This window comes from Rhamphochromis longiceps, linkage group LG4 (genome assembly GCF_057381845.1).
Source record: "Rhamphochromis longiceps isolate RC_006_pf linkage group LG4, R_longiceps_female_GT1.1, whole genome shotgun sequence".
NCBI classification, from domain to species: Eukaryota; Metazoa; Chordata; class Actinopteri; order Cichliformes; family Cichlidae; genus Rhamphochromis; species Rhamphochromis longiceps.
This window is the reverse complement of record NC_140560.1, coordinates 10,773,838-10,797,099: the sequence shown is the minus strand read 5'-3', so window position 1 is coordinate 10,797,099 and position 23,262 is coordinate 10,773,838. Positions and strand designations below refer to the sequence as shown.

The 23,262-nt window shown below is 42.2% G+C and overlaps 1 protein-coding gene across 2 annotated transcripts in view; it reads right to left on the bottom strand.

Moving 5' to 3' along the window:
- Positions 1-4,293: 4,293 nt before the first annotated feature.
- The window catches only part of usp43b (ubiquitin specific peptidase 43b), an 86,591-nt gene continuing 67,622 nt past the window's right edge, over positions 4,294-23,262 (bottom strand). For both annotated transcript variants that reach the window (XM_085403231.1, XM_085403233.1), the window contains 8 exons: positions 20,361-20,464; positions 16,118-16,195; positions 15,909-16,038; positions 12,634-12,976; positions 9,980-10,138; positions 9,357-9,530; positions 7,338-8,477; positions 4,294-6,880 (listed from right to left, as the gene is read on the bottom strand). In XM_085403231.1, the coding sequence (XP_085259357.1) occupies positions 6,870-6,880; positions 7,338-8,477; positions 9,357-9,530; positions 9,980-10,138; positions 12,634-12,976; positions 15,909-16,038; positions 16,118-16,195; positions 20,361-20,464 (2,139 nt within the window). In that variant the 3' untranslated portion in view covers positions 4,294-6,869. The remainder of the gene's footprint in view (positions 6,881-7,337; positions 8,478-9,356; positions 9,531-9,979; positions 10,139-12,633; positions 12,977-15,908; positions 16,039-16,117; positions 16,196-20,360; positions 20,465-23,262) is intronic.

The window sequence follows — 23,262 nt, the reverse complement described above, 5'->3', positions numbered from 1 at the left end:
AACAGCTGTGGTGAGATAAGGCAACCTTGTAGTAATTCAAATAGTTCACCCAGCGCTGTGTTGTGTCAGTGTATGAAATGTGGTGTGAAGCACTTCATGGCACTTCCCTACAAGCTTTGAAATATGGCTCACACTTGGACTATTCACTCCATTCAAATCAGCTCTAAGTTAATACATAGGTGCTAAAGAACATTTAAAAATAGCACAGGTACATACAAAGGGTAAAAGTTCAAGACAGATGACAACTCATACTGAGTTAAAAGCCAAAGAGAAAAGGTTTTAAAAACAGCAAAGGATATAGCCTGCCTGCTTCTGGGGGCGGCTCATTCCACATTTTAGGAGCCAAAGCTGCAAAGGCTTTGGCTCCTCTGGTTTTATAAAATGTCTTTGGGACAGTCAAAAGCTGATCTAAGAGCACGTGACGGCATGTAAGGGTGAAGCAGCTCAGACAAATAAGAAGGGGCAAGATCATTAAGAGTCTTAAAAACAAATTACATCATTTTAAAAGGGATTCAAAACTGAACGGGAAGCCAGTGAAGGGATGCTAAAAATTGTGCAGCAGCATTTTGTACAAAGCGGTAGATGTGAGAGGGAAGCCTTGTGAATTCCACTTAAAAGACTATTATAATAATCCGAGAGATGATAAATGCGTGGATCGGTGCCATCTAGACAGGATGGGCTTGGTTTTGCACTGCCGCCTCAAGTGGAAGGAGGCTGGGGTCCATCTTCACACCTAAATTGGTGATGCTGGATTTTTCATGTGGAGCCAAACAGAAAAAGTCAAAGGCAGGGAAACAGCTGGAGCCACTGGATTTAAGAACTGTGACCTCAGTCTTTTCTTTCATTAAAATGGAGCGGTTGGTCCTGGCTCAGCTTCGGCGCCTAATAAGCTCATCACTGGACCCACTTCAGTTTGCCTACCAGCCTGGCATTGGAGCGGATGATGCCGTCATTCACCTCCTACATCGTTCCCTCGCTCACCTGGAGACCGCTGGAAGCACTGTGAGAATCATGTTCTTTGATTTCTCCAGTGCCTTCAACACCATTCTTCCCTCGGTTCTAAAGGACAAGCTGGTGAACTCTGGAGTGGACCATCACCTCACTACCTGGATCCTGGACTACCTCACCGACCGACCACAGTATGTGAGGACTCAGGGCTGTGTGTCGGACAGGGTCGTCTGCAGTACGGGGGCCCCACAGGGAACGGTTCTGGCTCCGTTCCTCTTCACCATCTACACTGCAGACTTCTCCCACAATTCCACCCAGTGCTTCCTGCAGAAGTTCTCTGATGACTCTGCAATAGTCGGCCTCATCACTGATGGGGACGACAAGGAGTACAGAGGTCTGACCCAAGACTTTGTGGACTGGTGCCAGCTGAACTACCTCCAGATCAACGCCAGTAAAACCAAGGAACTGGTGGTAGACTTCCGCAGGCACAAGCATTCTCCACTGCAACCACTGAACATCCAAGGTATGGACATTGAGGCTGTGGACAGCTACAGGTACCTTGGTGTTCATCTGAACAATAGACTGGACTGGACTCATAACTCAGACGCCCTCTATAGGAAAGGGCAGAGCAGGCTGTACCTGCTGCGGAGACTCAGGTCGTTTGGAGTGGAGGGCCCACTCCTGAAGAAATTCTATGACTCTGTTGTGGCTTCTGCTATCTTTTATGGCGTGGTCTGCTGGGGCGGCAGCATCTCTGCTGGGGACAGGAAGAGACTGAACAGGGTGATCCGAAGGGCCAGCTCTGTTCTAGGATGCCCTCTGGACCCAGTGGAGGTGGTGAGTGACAGGAGAACGGCGGCTAAGCTGTCATCCCTGATGGACAACATCTCCCACCCCATGCAGCAGACTGTGACAGCACTGAGCAGCTCCTTCAGTGGGAGACTGCGGCACCCACGGTGTGGGACGGAGAGATTTCGCAGGTCTTTCCTCCCCACTGCTGTCAGACTCCATAATAAAGACTTTAACTGATCAAGCACACACATCCATACATATGCAATAATACTAAGTGCAATAATCCTTTCTGTCATCGTTGTATTTTTACTCAGTTGTATATAGTATTTGTATTTGTATTCTATTTTTATCTTATTGTATATTTATTTTATTTTATTCTACTGTATATAGTATTTTATTTTATTCTATTCTGTACAGTTGTGTACTGTATTTATTCTTATTGTGTTCTAATTTTTGCCTCATAACTTTTGCACTGTCCACTTCCTGCTGTGACAAAACAAATTCCCCACGTGTGGGACTAATAAAGGTTATCTTATCTTATCTTATCTTATTAAGAAAATTCACCCCCTGATGTCTTTGAGACATTTAAGGAGCGGCTGAACAGAACCACTGTGTTTTAAAAGGAAATAGACTTGACAGCCATCAGCATATAAGCTGGTAGCAAATAGAAAGAGAACAGTAGAGGACCAAGAATGGAACCCCAAGGTACCCCCCAGGGGAGGGCAGCGGAAGTACAGGTAAAATCATTCATTATGACACACAAAGTCCTTTCAGAGAGGTCGGACCTAAACCACTGCAGAGCTGAACCAGTGATGCCCACCCACTGCTACAGTCTGTTTTTACAGTCTGTCGGCTTGCAAAAGCAGGTACGGTCTTTCAGCGGCTCCGGACGATCTGGTCAATCCCAAAGATCGATCTGGTGACGAAGATTCGTCTGCTCAACTCCATCGTTATACCTACCGCGATCTGTACTTGTGAGATGTGGAAAACATCAGCCAGAAGACTCAATGTGGCCCAACAGCGATGGCTAAGAGGGAACCTGGGGGTCTCTTACCGGGACCATGTCACCAATGAAGAAGTACACCGTCGGACTGCCACACGTCCCCTCCAGGACATTGTGACTGAGCGACATGTGCGCTTTGCAGGTCATGTTCTATGCCAACCCCCACACCAACTGCCCAAGATTGCCATCATGTGGAACCCACCCTGTTACGACCCGGCTCAAAAGCCGCAACATAAAAAAAGGAGACGAACAACAGAGTGTGGGTGAGAAGAGGTTTCATCCTAAAATGGAAAACCAGGTTGGCTAAAATGGCTGGTGCCACCAAGGCAAAGACTAGTGCACTGCCGGAAAGCTTGCCTCAGGTATGCTTTTATCCACACCTGACTAGGTGTGGCCAATTAGCACCAGCTGAAAACACTGAGACGATTAGAAGCTGCAGAGGGACGTAACCAAGATGGAAACCAGGCTGTCCCTGTACAACATGGTAGAGAACTTTCATCGATGATTTACGCACCACAGACATTGCGATGAGGGCGAAGCAGCTGCAGCTGATCGAGTACGTTGGCGGACATTTGACGCCCAATGCGCCGAATGGCGCAGGAGGACCTAACTAACTAATTAGAATAATAACCATTATGACATGACATCATCACACAGTTACTACAGATTTGTTGGCTGCACATCCATGATGTGACTCGCCCATTCCACCACATCCCAAAGATGCCCTATTGGTTTGAGATGTGATGACTATGGAGGCAAACTCATTGTCATGTTCAAGAAACCAGTGTGAGATGATATGAGCTGGACATGGTGTATCATCCTGCTGGAAGCATTAATACTCAGATAGGCTGTGGTGTTTAAATGATGCTGAGTCGGTTCCAAGGTGTCTGAAGTGTGTCAATAATTTTTGTTTTTGCACCAAATTCTGACCCTATCATCTGAATGTCAGAACAGAACCTGACACTCATCAGTGGAGGGAACAGTTTTCCAGTCTTCTGTTGTCCAATTTTGGTGAGCTTGTGCAAACTCTTCCTCAGTTTCACCCAGAGAACTGCCACATACTGGATACTTTCTATTTTTCAGACCATTGTCTGTAAACCCGAGGGACTGGTTGTGTGAGAAAATCTCAGTAGATTACCAGTTTCTGAAATATCCACTTAATTTCACTTAGTTTGAACTCCAGCGGGTAGCCTTGAGCATGTCAGCAAACTTAAATGCATGTAGTTGCTGCCATGTGATTGGCTGATTTCATAGTTGTGTTAACAAGCAGTTGAACAGGTGTAACTAACAAACTGGTTTCTGGAAAATTAATCTTGGTTATTATCTATACATTGTTTTGTATGCATGAACATTTTTTTTTTTAAATTTAAAAATGTTATTATTCACACTTTGAGTTTTAAAAAAAAGATGATTAAGTATGAATTAAGAGGAGCCATGCAATGCCTTTTTTTTTTAAATAAAAGAAAAAACTCAGCTGTTTTTCATTTATTTGAAGCAATGTTGAGAAAAATGCACCACAAATAATTCTGCCACACTGACATGATTTGTGAGAAAAGCTGTGTTTAATTTGCAACCCATAAAACTCTCAGTACGTTATGCAGATGTTACAGACAGTCCGATTCAAGAACTTGCGTGTGTTGTGTCACATTCAAACCTACCAAACCTATTATTCCGCCCTTTCGTGGTAATCTGAAGCATACAGTTTTAATCTGGTACTTAAATTACATAATTACACATCAGGTACAAAATGTAGACTTTTAAAAAAGTTAATAAAATAGAATCTAGCCATTGTTCCCAAATAATGTATCAGACACATCCTTCATGTATGATCACTTAATTTGGTAAATAGTGATTTTAAACAGTTACGTCAAATGACAGAACATAAAACAGCGAGGACAGATACAGTGTGTGCAACTAACAGGGACTCTGAAAAGCATCAGTGACAAATTTAAAACACTGAAAACAGTTTATTGTAAATCAAAAGCTTATTGTCGAGTTTGAATAGAGAAAAAAAAAGTTATTTCTGGTTTGCTCATCCTTCCGCCGCATCGGAGAAAGCTATCACGGTGCAGCTCCAGAAATGGTGATTACTCTGAATTAAACAGACACTAAATATTCAGGAAGAGCTCCTGCTTCTGGCGGCTACTTTATACAATTTTCAGGGAATGCTTTGAAGCATGATTGCCATTAACACTCTGCCTATCTTCAAGTCTTCGATGAAAGAACAACCTACGATTTTTTTAAATCAGCAAAATTTCAATCCAACTCGAGTGAAAAAGACATACAGTACACACTCACTCTCCCACACACTGGAGCAGCAGATGTGGAGATAAAAAAAAAAAAAACAGCCCTCTCCTTTATTGCTGTGCAAGCCACTGAGGTGGTAAAAACATGTTTTCTGTGCTTTCTTAAAATTTCCTCATGACGTCAGAGCAAACCAACCACTGGAAAATGCACATTTGGAAAGAATGGGGTTTCACAGCTCCAACACCCCCCCAGAACAAACCTTTAGTCATGAAAGTCCCCTTACATACTCTTCACCAGCCGAAGTACAGATGAGAACAAAATTATTATCACCTGTATGAAATTTCTAATTTTCCCTATTGCTTTTGTAACAGAGCAATCTTGATAATCCCAAAGCAAGGATATACAAAGTGGTCACAGCATTTCCAGGTGTCAACAACTGGAGTGAGAAGTATCATCAAGAAATTAAAAGAGAGTCACAGAGTACAGAACGAGCCTGGCAGAGGTAGGAAGCCAAAGATCTCAAAGACTCTGGAAAGAAAATTTGCCAACAACTGCCAAGACACCATTGAATGACTTAGTCAAGTAGGGAATTGTAGTCTCCAAGAAGACTATCACTCGAACCATGTACAGGAGTGGATTGGGAGGTTGCAGAGCAAGAAAAACTTCTGCAGAAGAGACAGATGAAAGTATGTTACTAACAACTTGGAGAAATAATAAGCGTACTGGAAGCGTGTCCTTTGGTCAGATGAGATAAAACTAGAGCTCTTCGGCCACAGAGACTCTGCTTACATTGTAGGCCTACAACCAAAGAACACCGACCCCACAGTGAAACACGGTGGTGGGATTATTAGGCTGTGGGGATGCTCCAGTGCATCTTGAACTGAGGATCTCATCAATGTGGAAGGAACTCTATCTTGCAACACAGGAATGACCCAAAACACACATCGCTCCTGGGGAAGAACTCGACTGAGAAGACCAAAGTGAATATTATTGACTGGACTACACAAAACCCTAAATTGGATCCTACCTAAAATCTGTGGGATGAACTGAAGACCAAGTTCCATGCCAGAAGGCCATCGAATCTGTAGGAGCTTGAGAGATTCACCAAAGAAGAACATGCAGGTGGTTATCCAGCAAAAGGGATTCACATTTGACTTTTTACATCAACTGGGCTAATAATTTTGGCACTGATAAGTAAAATAACATAAGCATCCAAAATAAAACTAGGATGTTTGGAAAAGCTTTGTTAAAAATTGCCTGCTCTGTGTATCAGTACTTTGGAAAAAGGGGAGGCTAATAACTCTGTCCTCATCTGTATCTGTTGGTTTTGCCCAATTTGTACAATGCAATTGTTCCAAATGAGCTCAGATATGGAAAAGTGTGCAAAAAAGAAAGTGCAACAAAATATAATATTTAACTGATAATACAGCCGGTTAACAGTGCTGTGTTAGTATAGTTTTTGCAGCGCTTTAGAACAATCTTACACATCATCGCCCATTAACTGTAAACTGTTCTTTAGTCAGTACATGCCACACTCCACAATGGACTAAAACTATGCAAATTCACCATATCAACCTCCACTTTCAAAAAAGTTGATCATAAACTCAAACATGTAGTGTACTAACAGCAGACAGCAGTGTAAAAACAACACAAAAAGTGCAGGAAACAAATCACATTACAGCAGTATTTTCCCTTAGTAATTCATCTCTGCATAGATTTCATTTAAGACACACACAGGTGAGAACTTAGAACAGTACTATGAAGGGGAGAGAGAAGATGTACTTTGATTCGGCGATGCCTCCAGCTGTGGGCTTCTCCCAGTGCGTGGGTGTGGAGGAATCAGTAGGGAGCTCGGGTGTTCAGCAGTCATTCAAGGCTCTCACAGAGGCACTTATAATGGGATATAAAAGGAAACAATTAGTATTTGATCACCTGTCAAACAGGAAATCAGCATTAGCATTGGTAACAAAGAAAAAGCTGGCTTCAACTGAGATTTTGACATGTGTGGCTGCATTTGCTGGAATTTAATAGCTTACACCTAATCCATCAATTGGAATTCATTCCACAGTTTCAATTAGTGCATTACAGCAGCAGGAATGTTTGGCCAATCCGCTTCCACTGTCACCACTTCTTTGTTCACCAAAGGCAGTTTCTCATTTTAAAACCAAGCTGACATAAGAAGAAAAACATCAACCATGCCGCTGACATTAGCTCTAATTTGTGCTTTTTGTTTTTTTAGACCAGACAAACTGAAAGGATTTTATTTACAATTCCACATAACATAATAATTAATTTCAGAGTGCAATGTGACCTTTAAAACAGGCCTCAGGGAAAGCTCCGTGCCTACCCAGTGAGGTGGTACTGTATCGCGTCCGCTGCAGAGTGGCGTAACCCGGCTTGTCCGCCAGCAGGACGCGGTGAGCTGCAGGGATCGTGACTTCTCCGTTCCTCTGCAGGGAGGCGCACCTGCGAAATGTCAAATCTAGTTTCGTCTGGATGTTGCTGGAGCTGTGAGCGCGTTTGATGTCGACAGGGTCATGACTTCCAGCCTTTCCGTTGACCAGCTGGACTTTGCAGTTATGGCCATCGCAGTTGGGCCCACCGGCGCCTTTCCTCTCTTCTAGTGCCGCAGCAGTCAGAGTCCCGTTGGAGAGGGACAGCTTGGCTAAATTGCTACTCGCCAGCCTTCCCAGATCTTCATGGTCTTTCAGGCGCTTCTCTTGCCCCTTGACTGGTGACCTTGGAATGTCTTTCTTCAAGAAACCGGGCTTAAAAAAAGAGAAGAGACTTTCTTGGCTCCGACCTTCATGTCCTCTTTGCACCCTCCTGTCCTCAGGCTGAAGGACCATCTGTAACAAGTCTTTTTGTGCCCTGGGAGTCGCCCCTATGTGGACCTTAGATCTTCTCAGTGTAGAATCTCTGCTCGGGGGTGCGCTGTGGCTGAACTGACCGCCTAGAATGGCCCCTCTCTGTAGCTGGAACTCCAGGGTCCTGCCCTGGTCTGGCCTCGCTCTCTTAGATGATCTCCTTCTCAGAGAATCATCATCTCGAGCTTTGACATCTTTGCTGCCATTATCGCCTCCATGGCCGATGTTTCTCTCTGCAAAAGTTCTGCTCTGTCCCTCTGGTATTTTGGGGGAGTAACAACTTTCAGAGCTGACTCTGTCTGTACAGCTGAGGCTGCTGCCGCTCGGTGGACTGCAGTCCTGTCCTGCTTCAAAGACTCTTCCATGGGGGTTTCTTTGTGGCGGGGTAGCCACCAGCGTGATGATGGGGTCTTTGGTACATCTTGGACGCCGACCGGACTCGAGATACTCCACCAGCTCTCCAGATTGAGTCTGGGCAGAGTGCTTGATACGGTCTCTGGAACCAAAGGACCACCTCAGTGGGAGAACTTTGTTCAGGGTGTCCTTGGGCTTAGTTGGCGATCTCATGCTTACACTCCTGCCCTGGTACCCTCTGACAAACTGATTGTTTTCTGACCCATCTATAGGAGACAAGACACGAGACAAAGTTTAAAAAAAGAAATTGACATGACCTGGATAGATTATTGTTATACCAGAATGCAAAAAATGCTTCCAAGGAGGAGGAGAGTTTAGGATGATATATTTGTAAAAATCTGCATGAATCTGCAAATTTTGCATGATTAACAAAGTCAAAATAGTCCTTATTTAAAGTTGGGGAAAAACTTATTTGTAGGTCTCCTGAGTTACACAAAAATGAACAATCTCTGACTTTCATAGTAGTTTCATTTTGATGGAGAGAGACAGAACATCAAAGAAAAATGCAGAAAAACACATCACATAAACATTATCTATTGATTTGCATGTAACTGAGTGAAATAAGTATTCAACAACCAAACCAGAGTCTGACTCTCAGAGATTGTGGTTGTGTTAGATTGGTGTGAATGAAGCACACAGAATACATTTCATCCATTCCAACCTCTCCACCACCTCTCCACTCACTGCTTAATTTATTTTTTAATGAAATTAAATAATTCACATTGATATATTTTTAAAATATCTTTTTTTTTTGGGCAAGACCAAAAAACTGTCAAAGGACGTCAGGGTCAAGATTATAGACCTGCACGAGGTTGGAATCACATCAAGATCATCAGCAAGAACAACAATAAAATACTAACTCAAAACAAGGAATTGTTTTCTCCTTTTGTTAAGATGAGAAAGGAGTTAACCAAGCTTTCCATAGCTTATCATTGAGACTGGATGCATTTGAATACAAGTCCTTTGGTAACAATGTAGCACTGTAAACTATAAAATGCACCTCATCTTTTACTCTTAAAGGGTTTTTTTTGCCTTCTTGTGTTTTATACAATATACCAACTATACACATTAGTCCAGATACCTACATGTTTCCACTGTTTTGGGAGGTTCATCTCTAAACACTGGCAACTCAGGAGACTCAGGGGCTTGTACGGCTCCCAGAGATCCTGGCACAGGTCCTCCTGACACCACACTGCCCCTCTTACTGCCCCCTGTCAGCCGGACCAGCCAGTGGTCAGAGGCGGACGAGCTGGTGGAACCTAAACAGAGGAATGAAAATAATTTGTTTTGTTGCTCTGCAGTCCAATAATAAGCATGCACATTAAGAGAAAAAGACCAACTACAGCTCCATTAGAAGAAGCAATCCTGCATCGAGATGGCAACAGATCTGTGATTGTGGAGTAGTATCTATTTTCATCCATTAGGAAAAACAGACATTAGGTAGAAACTATGAAAAAGAGCGTCTCTGTGACTCATGTAAATAGAGACTGGCAGCAGGTCTTGTTGGCTATTAGCTACAACACAAGATGAGGCAGTGAAAATGAACACTGATGGGGCTAAAAATAGAGTTTTTACCAGATAATGAGGGTGTGAGGTGCAATGACACTCTCATGTTGCCTCCATTAGTTTTATATTATATGAATGAGGTGTAGCAGATTCCAGCCAACTAATAATAGCAAGGCACTCTGCAGCATCTGAAAGGACTGACCTGTGACTGAGGAGCTGGCAGACCAGGGGGGGATAGTGTTTCTCCTCTGGTAGAAGAGGATGTAGGCTCCACGTGTGCACACCTCCGCCTCTGGAACTGGCTCAGCGCTGCTGTCATCATAACTGTACCACTGGCCGTCAACAGAGTTCCTGCAATAGGCTGAAATTACAATGGAAAAAGCAGAGAGACCAAACTCTTTGATTTCTGCTAGGCTCCGGCGAAAGGATGTCACTGCAGTTGTTTCTTTATTTGACTAATTAATGAGTGAAAAAGTGGTACACAGATGGGTGTGTCTGTGGGAGTTTGCTCATAAACATACACAGGAAAATACACAATGCATGGGTAATTGGATCCTTAACTGTCTGTTCAGCTTTCTATTAATACCCATGCTGCGGCTAATGACCAAGGCAGCTGATAATATGAATGCTTTTCTATGTCTTTGCCACAGGGTGTCCTCACTGGGCTTTTAAACAGATTGGGCTCTTGTATGGATCCTTTCTGAGACTTGGGATGGCTCAAACTGGAAGTTCTGGAACAGCTCATTTCTGGCAGCTTGTCTGAGATGAGTGCAAGTCAATTACACTGTTTCTTCTCGCACTTGATGTAATTCTTTTTTACCCAAAGTCCTCTCAGTTAAATCCTTTGAGTTTCTATTTTTTTTATTCTATTGCTTACTTGCAGTCATTTAGTTGTAGGCAGAGGACCTGTTTATGAATCAGACTTACATCAATCAGCATGTCAGCTGGCGTCTAATGATGGTGGTGGTCATGCTGTTTGTTTCTGCTTCTTCAAGAAGATCATTTTCGGGGCTTACAATGTCAATTTTTATTTTATGGAAGACTTGCCGAGGTTAATTAAGATCCTTGCTGTCTTTTTTTATTTTCTTTAAAGTCACGCCGATGTGCAAGTTTGCCCAGACAGAGCCATTTAGCATGCACTGAAGATCTTTTTCTGTGTGGGCGATGTTAGTGCCGTCATCTACATATCGCAACTCCACGAGGGCTGTGTGGGAGAAATCGGTCTTGGCCTTGAAATCATTTTATTTCATCGCCTAGCTTGAGCAGGCGACCCATATATCATAAGGCTACTGCAGAAACCTGAGTTCTATCTATCCCAGGGCTTTTGCTGCTTGTCTTCCCCCGCTCTCTCTCCCAGCTTTCCTGTTCACTCTAAAAACTTCTGTCATAATAAATGTATCCTCACTTTTATGGGAGAAAATGCTGCAGCCTTCTCTGGACCTGAGGTAATTTAATACAGACTGAGGTTAAGTGGAAAAGTGCTCTATGGTTGTAAAAATCAAAATTTGAAATTCTTTTTGGAAGTCATGACACATCCTCTGAGTGAAAGAAAAGAAGGCCACAAAAGCCACGCACATCTCACAGGATAAAGTGTGAAGGCCCAGTTTATACTGAACGATGTAGCCTATAGAAAGGTATCGTTATAACTTATGGTGCCAAAACTGCTTTTTCAGGGAAAGCCTTGCTTCTTTCATCTGCGTTACAGCATCATGACAGTTTGGGTGAGGGGTCAAATACACCAATTACTCACAGCATTAAAACCTGGAGCTGGTGCAGAGAAAGACCGGTTTCTGGAATGTTCTTTTTTACTGATTTTCAGACTGACTTTATCTGCTACTGTCACTATCATCTGAGCGCATGCCAGATTATTTTAAAACAGCCTCTGTCATCCCTCTGCTTAAAATCCCCCCCAAAACGTCCGGAGATCCCACCGACAATTACAGGCCCATTTCCAATCTTCTATTCATTTTTTGAAATCCTTAAGAAAGCTGTGTAAAAAATTCCGGTAAGAACCTTGCAACAAACAACTGAATTTTGAATCTCACATCCCACAACTCATCCAGTCTTGCTTCCTCAGATAAAACTCAGGTTTTACATAAATCTCTGATCTCCCCAGCCTATCTTCAACTGGTCCAGAAAGCAGCGGTTAGACTGCTAACAAGACTTCGCACAACCTAAAAAATCCCCATGGTGGTGTGGTGTAAGAAGTAAGAAGGCCCTGAGTTCAAATCCACCATCTGGCTGGGGCCTTTCCCCCCAATGCGTGCACGTCACATGCACTTAGTGAAATTAGCTTAATTGGCGATTCCAAATTGCCCATAGATGTGAAAGGTTGTCTGCCCTGTGACAAATTAGTGACCTATCCAGAATCCCCACCTCTTGCCCAGTGGCAGCTGGGATAGGCTCCAGCTCCAATAGGATAAAGTGGAAAAAAATGGATGGATGGATAAAGCCCTACATGGCCAGGCTCCTGTGTATAAAGTAGAGCTACAGAGACCTTAAAACTGCAGCTCTGATCAAGGTCTCCTAACGCTCTTATTTTAAAACCAGAGGTGATCACGCTTTTAGGGTTGTAGCGTCTAAACTTTTAAACAGCTTCCCTCATCCTAAGAGGTCGACTGAATGTGTGATTTGTTTTTAAAAGAAGGTCAGCTTTTCTTAAATCATCTTTAATCCTTTTGCTGTGATCTGTGGCCTCTGCTTCTCCTAATACGTGTACAGGAGTTCATATGCAGGAATGAATTTACATCTATAAATATGGTCACTTGGTTTTAATGTGTTTTTATCTAAACTGTGAGGGACTTTGTTACTGTACAAATAAAGTACAAACTTCTAAGTACATTTCTTAGATGTTACCTGTGTAATGTCCACCGTGCATGCCTCCGTGGTGGTTGCACACAGCATACAGATCATACAGATAGTCAGGAGGAGCCAGGTCAGGTCGTCTGCTCTGCTTCCAGCCCGGCTGTAGAGGGTGCTGATGGGCGCCGTGGCTGCGATGCACCACGTGCGGCGTCATGTCCAGGCCCACCAGGGGGAAATGCACGAATGTGGTGAGCTTGTTCCTCCGCTCACCCACCTGCCTGAAGCGCTTCAGATGGAGAATGAGGATGTCTGGCAGGGTCCACAGGCTCATCTTCACCATGCCCTGCTGCAGCTGCTTACAATGGGGGCACTTCCAGGCATCATCAGGTGCCAGCTGATTGGAAAAACAGAGAGGAAGGGAAGCAGAGACAAAACTGGCGTTTAAATATTTGACAGTCTCTCAAAAATCCCTCTTCTGCGTCATATGTTTGCAAATCAGTTTTCCCCTCCTGTTTTATTGCATTCTTATAACGCACACACTGGTGCAGCGAAAACCTGGAAATTCTTTCTTCCTTTGCTCGTGGAGCACTCGGCTCGACTTTGACCAAGACGTACATTTAGAATCTGTTGCCATGGTTACTACTTGTGCACACTTTTCTCGCTTCCCTATGTTTACCATCCTGAATACTGTGAAGTGATGAGCTGTTGCATTCAGCAAGGTCATGCACTCAAACTTTACAAAGAAGCGCTGAAGATTGTTTATCGCTTTGTTAATGTCACATGCATCGCAAATAAAGCACGGCTGCACTTTTCGCTGACACACAACAACAACGACCATCTCATTGCTCAAAAAATACTCTGTGAGGCGAAAATCACCTCAAACATACGGAGAATCTCAGAAAAAAAACACATCCTCCGCTTGCCTTCTGTACCTTTGTAAATGTTTGCATTTGCTTTCTGGACTGCAGTGAAAAAAAAGATAATTATGATTTTATGCTTTTATCTTCTTTTTTATCAGGTTTAGAAAGGAATCAACACCTGCAATTTGTAAAAAGGAATTTATTTATACAGTGAAATATTGGTAAGTTGGCTAAATCAGAGGAACATTTACCGGCTTAGATTGAACAGCGTCTCCCTCGAGACTGCAGCTCCACCAGCTGGTAACAAAATGCAACTGTAACAAAAAATGGATTCAACTACTTTCTAATCTACGTCTACTCTTAATTATTCTAATAAAATGTAATAATAAATTACATTCATCTACATCTCCATGCAAAAAAACACAGGAAAAAAAAGTGCCTTTTGGATGTTTTACTGGGAAAAGAGACATTTTTGTCTCTGGAGTGTTTGGCTGAACGCATCACTGAAGCACATGGACAGTCATATGATTCTGACACTCCACATAATGGGAACAACCCACTTAAAAGCTGTCTAACACTGTCATGTACTGCCCACAGAGGAGAGCATGAACAGACATTTGACATGTTGCAGTCGATAAAAATACTTCGCCTGCTTGTTTTTACCTCTTTACCACCTACTGATAGACGATAGACAAACATAACCTTTCAAAAACAAACATTCCTTTCCCGTTTCAGTCAGCGTCAGTGTGTTGTACGCTGGCATATCTACATGCAACAACAACTGTCTATTTTTGAACTACCTGATTACTTCCTGATTTAATACCAATACAAACACAAACACGTGGAGCCAGTTCCACACTGCACTAGTTCAGTAGCAAAATGTACACAGCTCAGAAAAATGAAAGGAAACCTTTGAAAACACATCAGATCTCACCTGGAAAAAACAAACTTAATGGATGTCTATACTGATATGGACTGGAATATGTGTTAGGATATAAAAATATGTCACATGGTGTGACAGAAATGAAAATGATCAAAAACACCACAAAGAGAAGAACTGACGAATAGTCCGTTTTGGCAAAATTTCATCGCAGCAACTCAAAATGTTACTCAGTACATGCTTGTATGCATGCCTGACGACATTGGGGAACACTCCTAATGAGACTATAGATGGTGTTTTTGAGGATCTTGTCCCAGGTCTGCACCAGGACCTACAATACTATGACCAGAGCCAGTTATTAAGAGACATTCACATTAGTTTCCTGCTGGAGGTCATTTTGTCACTCTGGCAGTGCTCGTCCTCTTACTCCCTGTCTGTCCAGCTCTCCTAGAGTAACTGCTTGCTTCCTGTAATCTTCTTCATGCTCTTGAGACCATACAGGGAGACGCAGCAAACCTTTCAGGCAGTGGCAGGTATTGATGTGCCATCCTGGAGGAGTTGGGCGATGTGCGTGACCTCTGTAGGGTCCACGGTGGTTGGTATGGTTCCAGCACTTCGAGCATTAGCTCTTGTTCTATTCGAGCTCTTGTCTCTTCTTATCGTTTTGTGCTTGTGGAGATTAGAAGCACTGCTGGTGCTTCGGCGTTGGTTTTGCATCCTTGGTTTTTATTCAGCCTCGATTCCTATTCTGAGTTTGTTATTTATTTTTAGTTCCTTCAGTGTTTCCCCATCTATTCCTCCATCTGTCACTGCAGCTTCAGCGCCTCCTCATTTCAGTTATAGTGGCTCGTTCATTTCCTGTTTTTATTCTGTTAACTCATTTCCTCTGGCATCTTGTTCCTGGATTTTACTTTCTGTCTGTTGACTATCTTGTTTTTCTTCAGCTGAGCCTTGTCCCCCACCTGTCTCCACTTTATTGGTCAGCCCTCTGAGTATAAATAGTTCTGCCTTCTTCTTCCTCTTCGTCAGATTGTTTGTTGTACTTCCTGGTTTGCTTGTGTGGGTTTTCAATGCGGCTCCTCTCCCCTGCAAGTGCCGTCTGTTTATTTTGGATTGGTTTTGTCACTTTGGATTTGTTACCTCTGCTGGCCAAGCTATCAATTTTTAATAAAACTTGATTGTTTTTTTTAAATTCCTCATTCTGCTCTGAATTTGGGCCAAACTTTTAGTTGAATCTTGACACATACAAAACAACTTGCTAACTTCTATCCCATTGTTAGCTTCAAATGTTAAAGTGTTTTAATTGTGTCTAAAGTCTTTGTCTTTCCCTGATGGGTATCAGTAAGAAACATAGATTAGATGGAAATGTATTCATTGATTGATCTATCAGCATTAATATTGTATTATATTAAGATATTAATATTTTCTTTTATTTTTGTGCACAAGTTACCACTTTAAAAAAACAAAACAAAAACAGAAATCAATTACACAGTTTAGGCCGCTGAACTAAAAGAGCATAAGCAGCAACACATCTGTGCTGTACTGTTGTTCCAAACTGTAAATATCTATAACAGCACACAGTCTACCTGTTCCTCTTTGGTGTAGAGCTGGAAGCACTCATCCAAGGTGCAGCTGTACTGCTGTACATGCTGCTGTTGCTGATTCCTCACGCTCTCCGCATCCTTCACCACCTCCTCCTTAATGTTACCGAAGAGGCTGCGGGCACAAAGAGTTAGTTAAGGTTAGCGCGAATGCTAAAGTGATACTGAAACAACTGGATGCACAATGTACTGACCAGTCTTTGATTCTGTGTTCCCACTCGATAATGAGCTTCACATGTGGAGGGCCTCCTGAGCCGCACAGCTTCAAAGCTCTAAAAGACATCAGGATCAAAGGTAGTTGTGAGGCATCGGTACAACGTGACATCGATCCTGTCAGCAGGACTACTCCATCTGTTTTATTTCCATCAGGCTTTTCTAACATTTGCTGCAGTTTCAAGTTATGACACATTTATCAATTTACTGGACTGTTTAAGTACATGTGCACTGACGCTTTCAAACCACTAGGTGTCAGCATCGTTGTTGCTTTTAGATGGGACATAAGCAGTTGATGTTTTGACTCTGAGAGAGATGAACAATTTATCCCCACAAAATTAAACATAGGAGTGAATGTTTATGTGAGATGTGCAATACAGATGAACATATCTGAAGTAGCTGATGTTGATTTCAGCTTGTGCTGTTAGACTGCTGTCATCCCATTAAGACAGAACCTTTAAATGTCTCCATTAAAAATCAACTTTGAGCATTTCTGAGGTGCTGTGGAAGCTGTCGAACAAAATCAAAGTTTCAAAAGAAAATTAATAGAAAGAGCAGGAATCTACCAGCAGCTGTCATTCGTTTTTATGGCAGTTGTGATATGTGTGACACTATGCACATTATTATTTTAAGAAGAGCATTCTGTTGTCGGTACACAGATACAGAAATCTTTGAGCTAAAGTCTTAGATCAGGATGCTAAAACATGCTGATGGTAAGCAAGTGCAATTCCTATAATTGACACCATCTAGCTAATTATGGCAGCATGCTAACATTTAATAGTTAAAGAGACACCCACTAAAATAAGACTCAGGGGATGACTGAAGTCAGTAGGTGGTGCCGTTTCAATCTGATAGTGGTTCAGAGGTTTCACTCAAAACCAAAGTAGTTGCCATCCAATATTTACATCCATGCTTTAATGCTAACATGACCAAAAAGGTGCTAACAAGGCAATCTCTGACCTGTGTGACATTACACACAAACACAAACAGTTTACAGAGGCCAAAAGAAGTGAACAAAGTGTAGTGAAGCACTTGCACTAGAACACTCTTGCCTACTTGATATGGGCTGAGTTGGGGACAGAACATATTTCTGAATCATTAGAGTTCAAACGCTATCATTACACGAGATTCTCGGATACAGTGTGCTGCTTTTGCATTTGCATTTCAAAAGATTTCAAAAGCATTTGCCCCCATCAGCACCATTCAGTGAGTGAATGAACTGTTCTTCGCAGCCACACAAATGGAAGTCCTTTAAAGACCTTGCCAAAATGGTCCTTTGAAACAGCAATTCACTTCTGCAACTGAAAGCCATCAGACATGCGCCTGTAAAGAAAGAGGAAATGTCTGCACATTTCAGTCACTGCTGTGAAAATCAAAGCCAATCTTTCCAGTAAATGTGATATACATAAAAAAGATGAAATTAAAGCCAACTTTGCCTTCAGGACAGCATCAATCAGAGAATGCTAAACTTAGCATTGTCAGCATGCTGCTTGTAGCTTTTATTTTCAAGAAACCTTCTGGTTAGATCAGAGAGGAATTCAAATCCATCCAAACTGATTAAATTAGACCTAACATGAGTTAGCTTATTGAAACAGGTTATTGAGGTGAGTTTGTTGGATTTCAAACATAATACCAGTCATTCCACAACTCAGGAGATATTTACAATGATCTAATAATTCTTTAGACCAATAAAATATGAATATATCTGTCAAGGTGTGTGCTGTAGTAGGCAGGATGAAGGACAAATGCAGGACCCGTACACGGAATGAAAACTTAAAGTGTCACCTTTTATTGCGGGGAAGACTTTCCATAAAAAATAAACTCACAAAAAAAACCAACCAACCAAACAAACAACAGAAAAAACTTGATCATGAAAACTAGAAATTAAACTGGAAACTTGAAAATAAAAAACACAGACTAGGAAAACAAACTAGGAACTGAGAACTAGAATTAAGCCAGGAACACAAAGAGAGAAAACAGCACGATGAGGATATCTGGATTCCTTATCTGGAAAACACGGGGCTTTAATACACAAGGGAGTAACGAGGGAATGGGAAACAGGAGGGAAGCACAGCTGGGCTAATCTGACATAACGAGACACAGGGACATAGGACACGGACTACCAAAGTAAAACAGGAAGCACGAGACAGTTTATAAAGAGGCAGGATAGACACTGAGACGTGGAAACATGACAGACTCTGGAACAGACAGAACATGAAGCACAGATACAGAAGGAACTAGACGTGGAGCACAGGAAGACATAAAGACCGAAAACTAAGACTAAGCATGCAACTCGCAGGGACCAGAAACTGAGCAGAAACCTAGAAACCAGGAACAGTAAATATAATACAAAACAGAAAAGCATAATTCAAAAAGTATAACTTAATCCAAAAACACAAAACACTGGGTCACCGACCCAGGACCATGTCAATATCAGCCTTATAGTTTGCTCAAACGAGATCTGTCGCACTCAGTTTTATTTATATAGCTTCAATTTACAACAACAGTCACCTCAATGTGCTTTACATTGTAAGGTAAAGACCTTATAATAATAGAGGAAACCCCAACAGTCAGAAGACCCCTATGAACAAGCACTTGGCGACAGCGGGAAGGAAAAACTCCCTTTTAACAGGAAGAAACTTCAGGCAGAACCAGGGTCAGGGAGGGGCGGCCATCTGGACTGACTGGTTGATGGGAGGAAGACGGGACTTCACTTATCTAGTATAAACCCTTACCAGTTGGCTAGCTACGCAAAACTAATAATTATCTCACAGTTCTGACTGTCCTTCCTATCCTTGATGTTCAGAAGCAGTTCTCAATGCTACCACCACCTCTTCTGTACTATTAGCATTTTCTAGATGATAGGCATCCCAAACAGTTCAGTTGTATAGCTGCTCTGATGGAGTGCTGCTGGGATGGTGGTCCGTTCAGCAGGTTTTTCCGGTTCTACAGAGGACATCTGAAGTCTTGTTCTTGATCGCCTCTCTTAGCTGGGTTACACATTTTGGTAAAACTCCTAGAAGACTCTGATCTCAGTCTCCTTGTATTTGACAGTGATTGAGGCCACTGCACTCCTGGGAAACCGCAAAGTTTCAGATGTGGATTTAGACCCTTCTGCCGATCTACGCCTCGCCTTAGTTTTATCACGGGAGCATACAGAGTTATTCTTGGATGTTCACAGCTTGATCTTTTTCCTGATGTGTGGAGTCAACTTTTGTACACTTTACAGCCAATCCCTGCAATTTTCCACTGGTGGACTCTAATCAAGTTTAAGTAGACACCTCAAGGGCCATAAAAGATAACAGGATGCATCCGATTTTTGGGTCTTTGTGAACTCTGTGTTATCTGAGGTACTGGAAGTTTTTTATGTTCCCAATCCTGGTCTTTGTCTCCTTAATGATACCTCTGAAATCTCCTTAAAACAAATGCAATGCAAAATGTTGTTCGCTGGATTCACATCTGCAAAGAAGACTATTACAAAGCAATGGTTCTGTCCTGACATTTGTATGGAGTCATTCTGGAGACGATGTCTTATCCGTGTTATTGGTTTTGAACATACCACAGCAAAATTAAATAAAGCTCGACCCACGACTGTTGACGCTTGGAAAATCTTCTCATCCAGAGTTATCTCCTGGAAGAGGCAATAATTGGTTTTAACTTTGTGTTTTTTGTGTCTTTTCTTTGCTGTCCCTATGCCTTGTTTGCTAATGTTTGCTTTGCTACTGCAGTTTACAGTTGTGCTGTATATGTCTGTACCCCCCCCGCCCCCCCCCCCAACCCCGTTTTAAATCAATAAAATGTTGATCACAAAAAAAAGGTAACAGGATGCATCTGACCACAATTTAAAGTGGTACAAAATAGCCTCTGTATCCTTTTGCGAAAGGGAGAGTTGAATTTTTGAGAAGTGATAAATTTTGAAATAAAAATCTAATTATATAAAAATACTTTACACACTGTCTATTCAGAGCTCAGGGAATATGTTCTGTGACCTTTCGCTTCATGCACGCTTTCAATTTTTTGTTTGGCATAAAAGTTGCTGCAGCTGTGGGGGCTCCCAAGAGCTGCAGAGGAAGATTCAAGTTTCAACAGGAACTGCAATTAACACCCCAAAATAAGAAAAAGTCATTATGAGTGAATAAGTGATAATTGGAAGAACCAACACATAACATGGGGACTTGTTATGCCCTGATATACGCTAACTTATAAGATTCAAGGCATCCTGACCTGTCGACAGCAGGGTGGTAGAGAGGCTGCCCATCCTGAGGTGACAGGTAGCTGTAAAACACAGATCCCCCCACCACACGGATGTTGAACAGCACTCTGGTGTTCTGAAAGAGGAGCATAAAACACACGGTAAACACACGGACAGCATCAGGATACTTTATCATACAGCAGCACCTCCTGAATGTCTTTAACATCTCTCAGCGCCTCTCTATAGATACTGTAAGTGTTTTATACTTTCTGGATCTCAGCAGTATTATTAGATAAATGCATCTGCATGTAAAAATCAGTGTTAGTTTGCTCCTTAAGACGTTCTCACATACACCATTTAAAAACGTAATGTGCTTTTATTTCTATGCAGTGTCAGGTAAACAAGTTAAAGCTCACATTTTCATTCATGTTAGTGCCGTGTGGCTACATGGATGGTTAATTCTTCATATTCAAATACACAAACTCACTGATTAGCTGTTTAGCATAAATAGCTGTGGCCAACACAGGGTCGACCCTTTCGGCGTTTGGATTTCTCCCCCTTTTTTCTAATAACCACACAGATGTTCACAATAGCTGCTAGTTTATTATTTCTTTTACATTTCCTACCTACGCTGCTTATTGCTTTTTATATGATTTATCACATTTTGATGCATTCTCAATCATCCAGGAAAGTAAATCAAATGTTGCAGGAAAGTAATTGCAAATGTACTGTTTATAAGATTGGGGAAACCTGCAGTCAGCTGAGACTGAAGAAGTCACCTGGATGAGTGACGAAATGTTTCTCCCACAAAACGCTACGTCCAGATGAACAGAATCAACTTTTGGAGATTTATCACATTATTTAAAATCACTTGGTGAAGTTAAAGCATTGGGCGGTATTCTCTTCTCTTATATTTACAATCTAGCACAAAGTACAGCCGGCCTCAAAGAGCTGCTATTATCGCTGCAGACTTGTTGTCTGCATGTTACCACAACAACTACCAAAGCTCTGCTGCTTGGAGTTGAGTGTTATTATTCATCCAGTCAGGGTTTTGTGTACTGATCAGGCAAAAATGATGGCTCAGTTTGCCGAGCGCAGACCAAAAATAATTATTTTATGAACCTAATACGTGAAAGACAGTCGGCAGCTATATTAAGAGGTTGCTAAAAAATTTCAGGATTAGAAAACCACGAGATTATTTGCAAAGGCAAAAAAAAAAAAAGGCTTGTGAAAACTTCATTTAGTCACATAAAAGCCTTTTATTTATCAAAAACCACTTTACTGTCACACCCTATAACACTAAAACTACCTGGAAGGTCAAGCTTAACCACCTAGCCTCCCACCCACAGACATCACAAGTCAGAAAAAAAAAGAATAGGAGGAAAAAGGGAGGTGTAGAAGTAGCAGTGTAAGAGAACAGAGACAGAGAGGGACTCAGTGCAGCTGGTAAACTATGGAAATGATCGCATGTCTAAAAACTGGGTGAGATGTCTGTTTTTGTGTGTGTTTTACCACACGGTGGGGTTAGGGGAGCAGGATTTTTGGAGGCCATCATCTGGTTGCCTAGTCACAAACAAGATACCTGAGCCTTCAGTACTGATTTGCCTCTTTGTAATCTTCTGGAGTTTTTTTGGACACCGACACATGAGTGCAGAATGTACAACAGCTTCTGTTTTCCCATCACACGATCAGTCAGTGCTTCGCCTTGGCAAATAATTACTTCAGACATCACCCACTTCACCATCCCATTAGGTACATCCTTCCCCGCGGCTCACCAAAACATAGCCAGAATTTCTTATGGAAGGAATGGTGCCTCTTTATATAAGGCGTCATTGAAGGCTAATGATCTAAATCAGTCTTTACAGGCAATTTGTTAAAAAAAAAACTAAGAAAAAACCCTGAGTGAAACTTCCTGCCTTGATATCTTTCAGACGGTGATTAGTTGCTGGCGCTTGCGTGCTAAAAATGGTTCTTGAACAGCTGTTCCAAACTATTTAAAAATGCTGAAATGGAAATTAGTGTGGATAAAAAACAATGGCCTGTTTTTGTGTTATATTTAAGTTGGAGAAATGTGCTGTGTATGGGCTCGGGAGATACAAAAACAAAAATGGGCCATCGTGAAATATAGGCTGAGACCTGCACCTGACATTTTTAGCTCATGGCTTGAATCAGCACGGAGCATAGCAATTAAGTGTCTTTTTCTTAAATCCAAACCACAAACAGACTCAGGCTTTTCTCTCATATGCTATTCAACCATGCTGGAAAACACGAGTTCAGGAGAAAAAAAGAGAAAAAGAGTGTTTCTTGTCCTCTGAAGCCCGAGTATATTACCCTGAGATCTGCCTTAGATCAGAAGTGCTTTAGGAACGAAGGAATGGAAAAATGAAATCGATTTCCTTTTGTTCTGGGGAAATCTGTTGCTGGCTGGCCTCAAACAAACTCCCACACGAGGCTGAGAGGAAAAGCTCAGACCGGCAGGATCTTTCTGATGACCAGGAGCACAGCGGAGCAGACAGAACATTCCTGGAGAATATTGACGTGCTGAGCCCACCGGTGCGCACGCACCCCTGGGGAAAGTTAAATGTTACTTTTGAATTACTGCCTCACAAATGCACACGCAGTACTATCCAGAATGTCAGCTAGCTGCTGAAATGCAGCAGTTAGCACTTATCGTTAGAAAGTAGCATTTTGAGGGCACACACACACACACATACATAGTAGTTTATAACGAAGCTATCTTCACTGTCTGTGGTCAGTGAAGGCATCAAACGTCCGTGTGGTGTCTAGGTGCTTTGGGCGGCCTTTCCAAAGAATTCAAAACCATTCCTGCCTGTTTATTTGAATGCTAGATGACAAGTTTAAAACCAAAGTGACTTTTTATTACAGCCTTGCCAGGCTTGTTGTGAGTTCCACTGCAAGGCTTGTGTGTACATG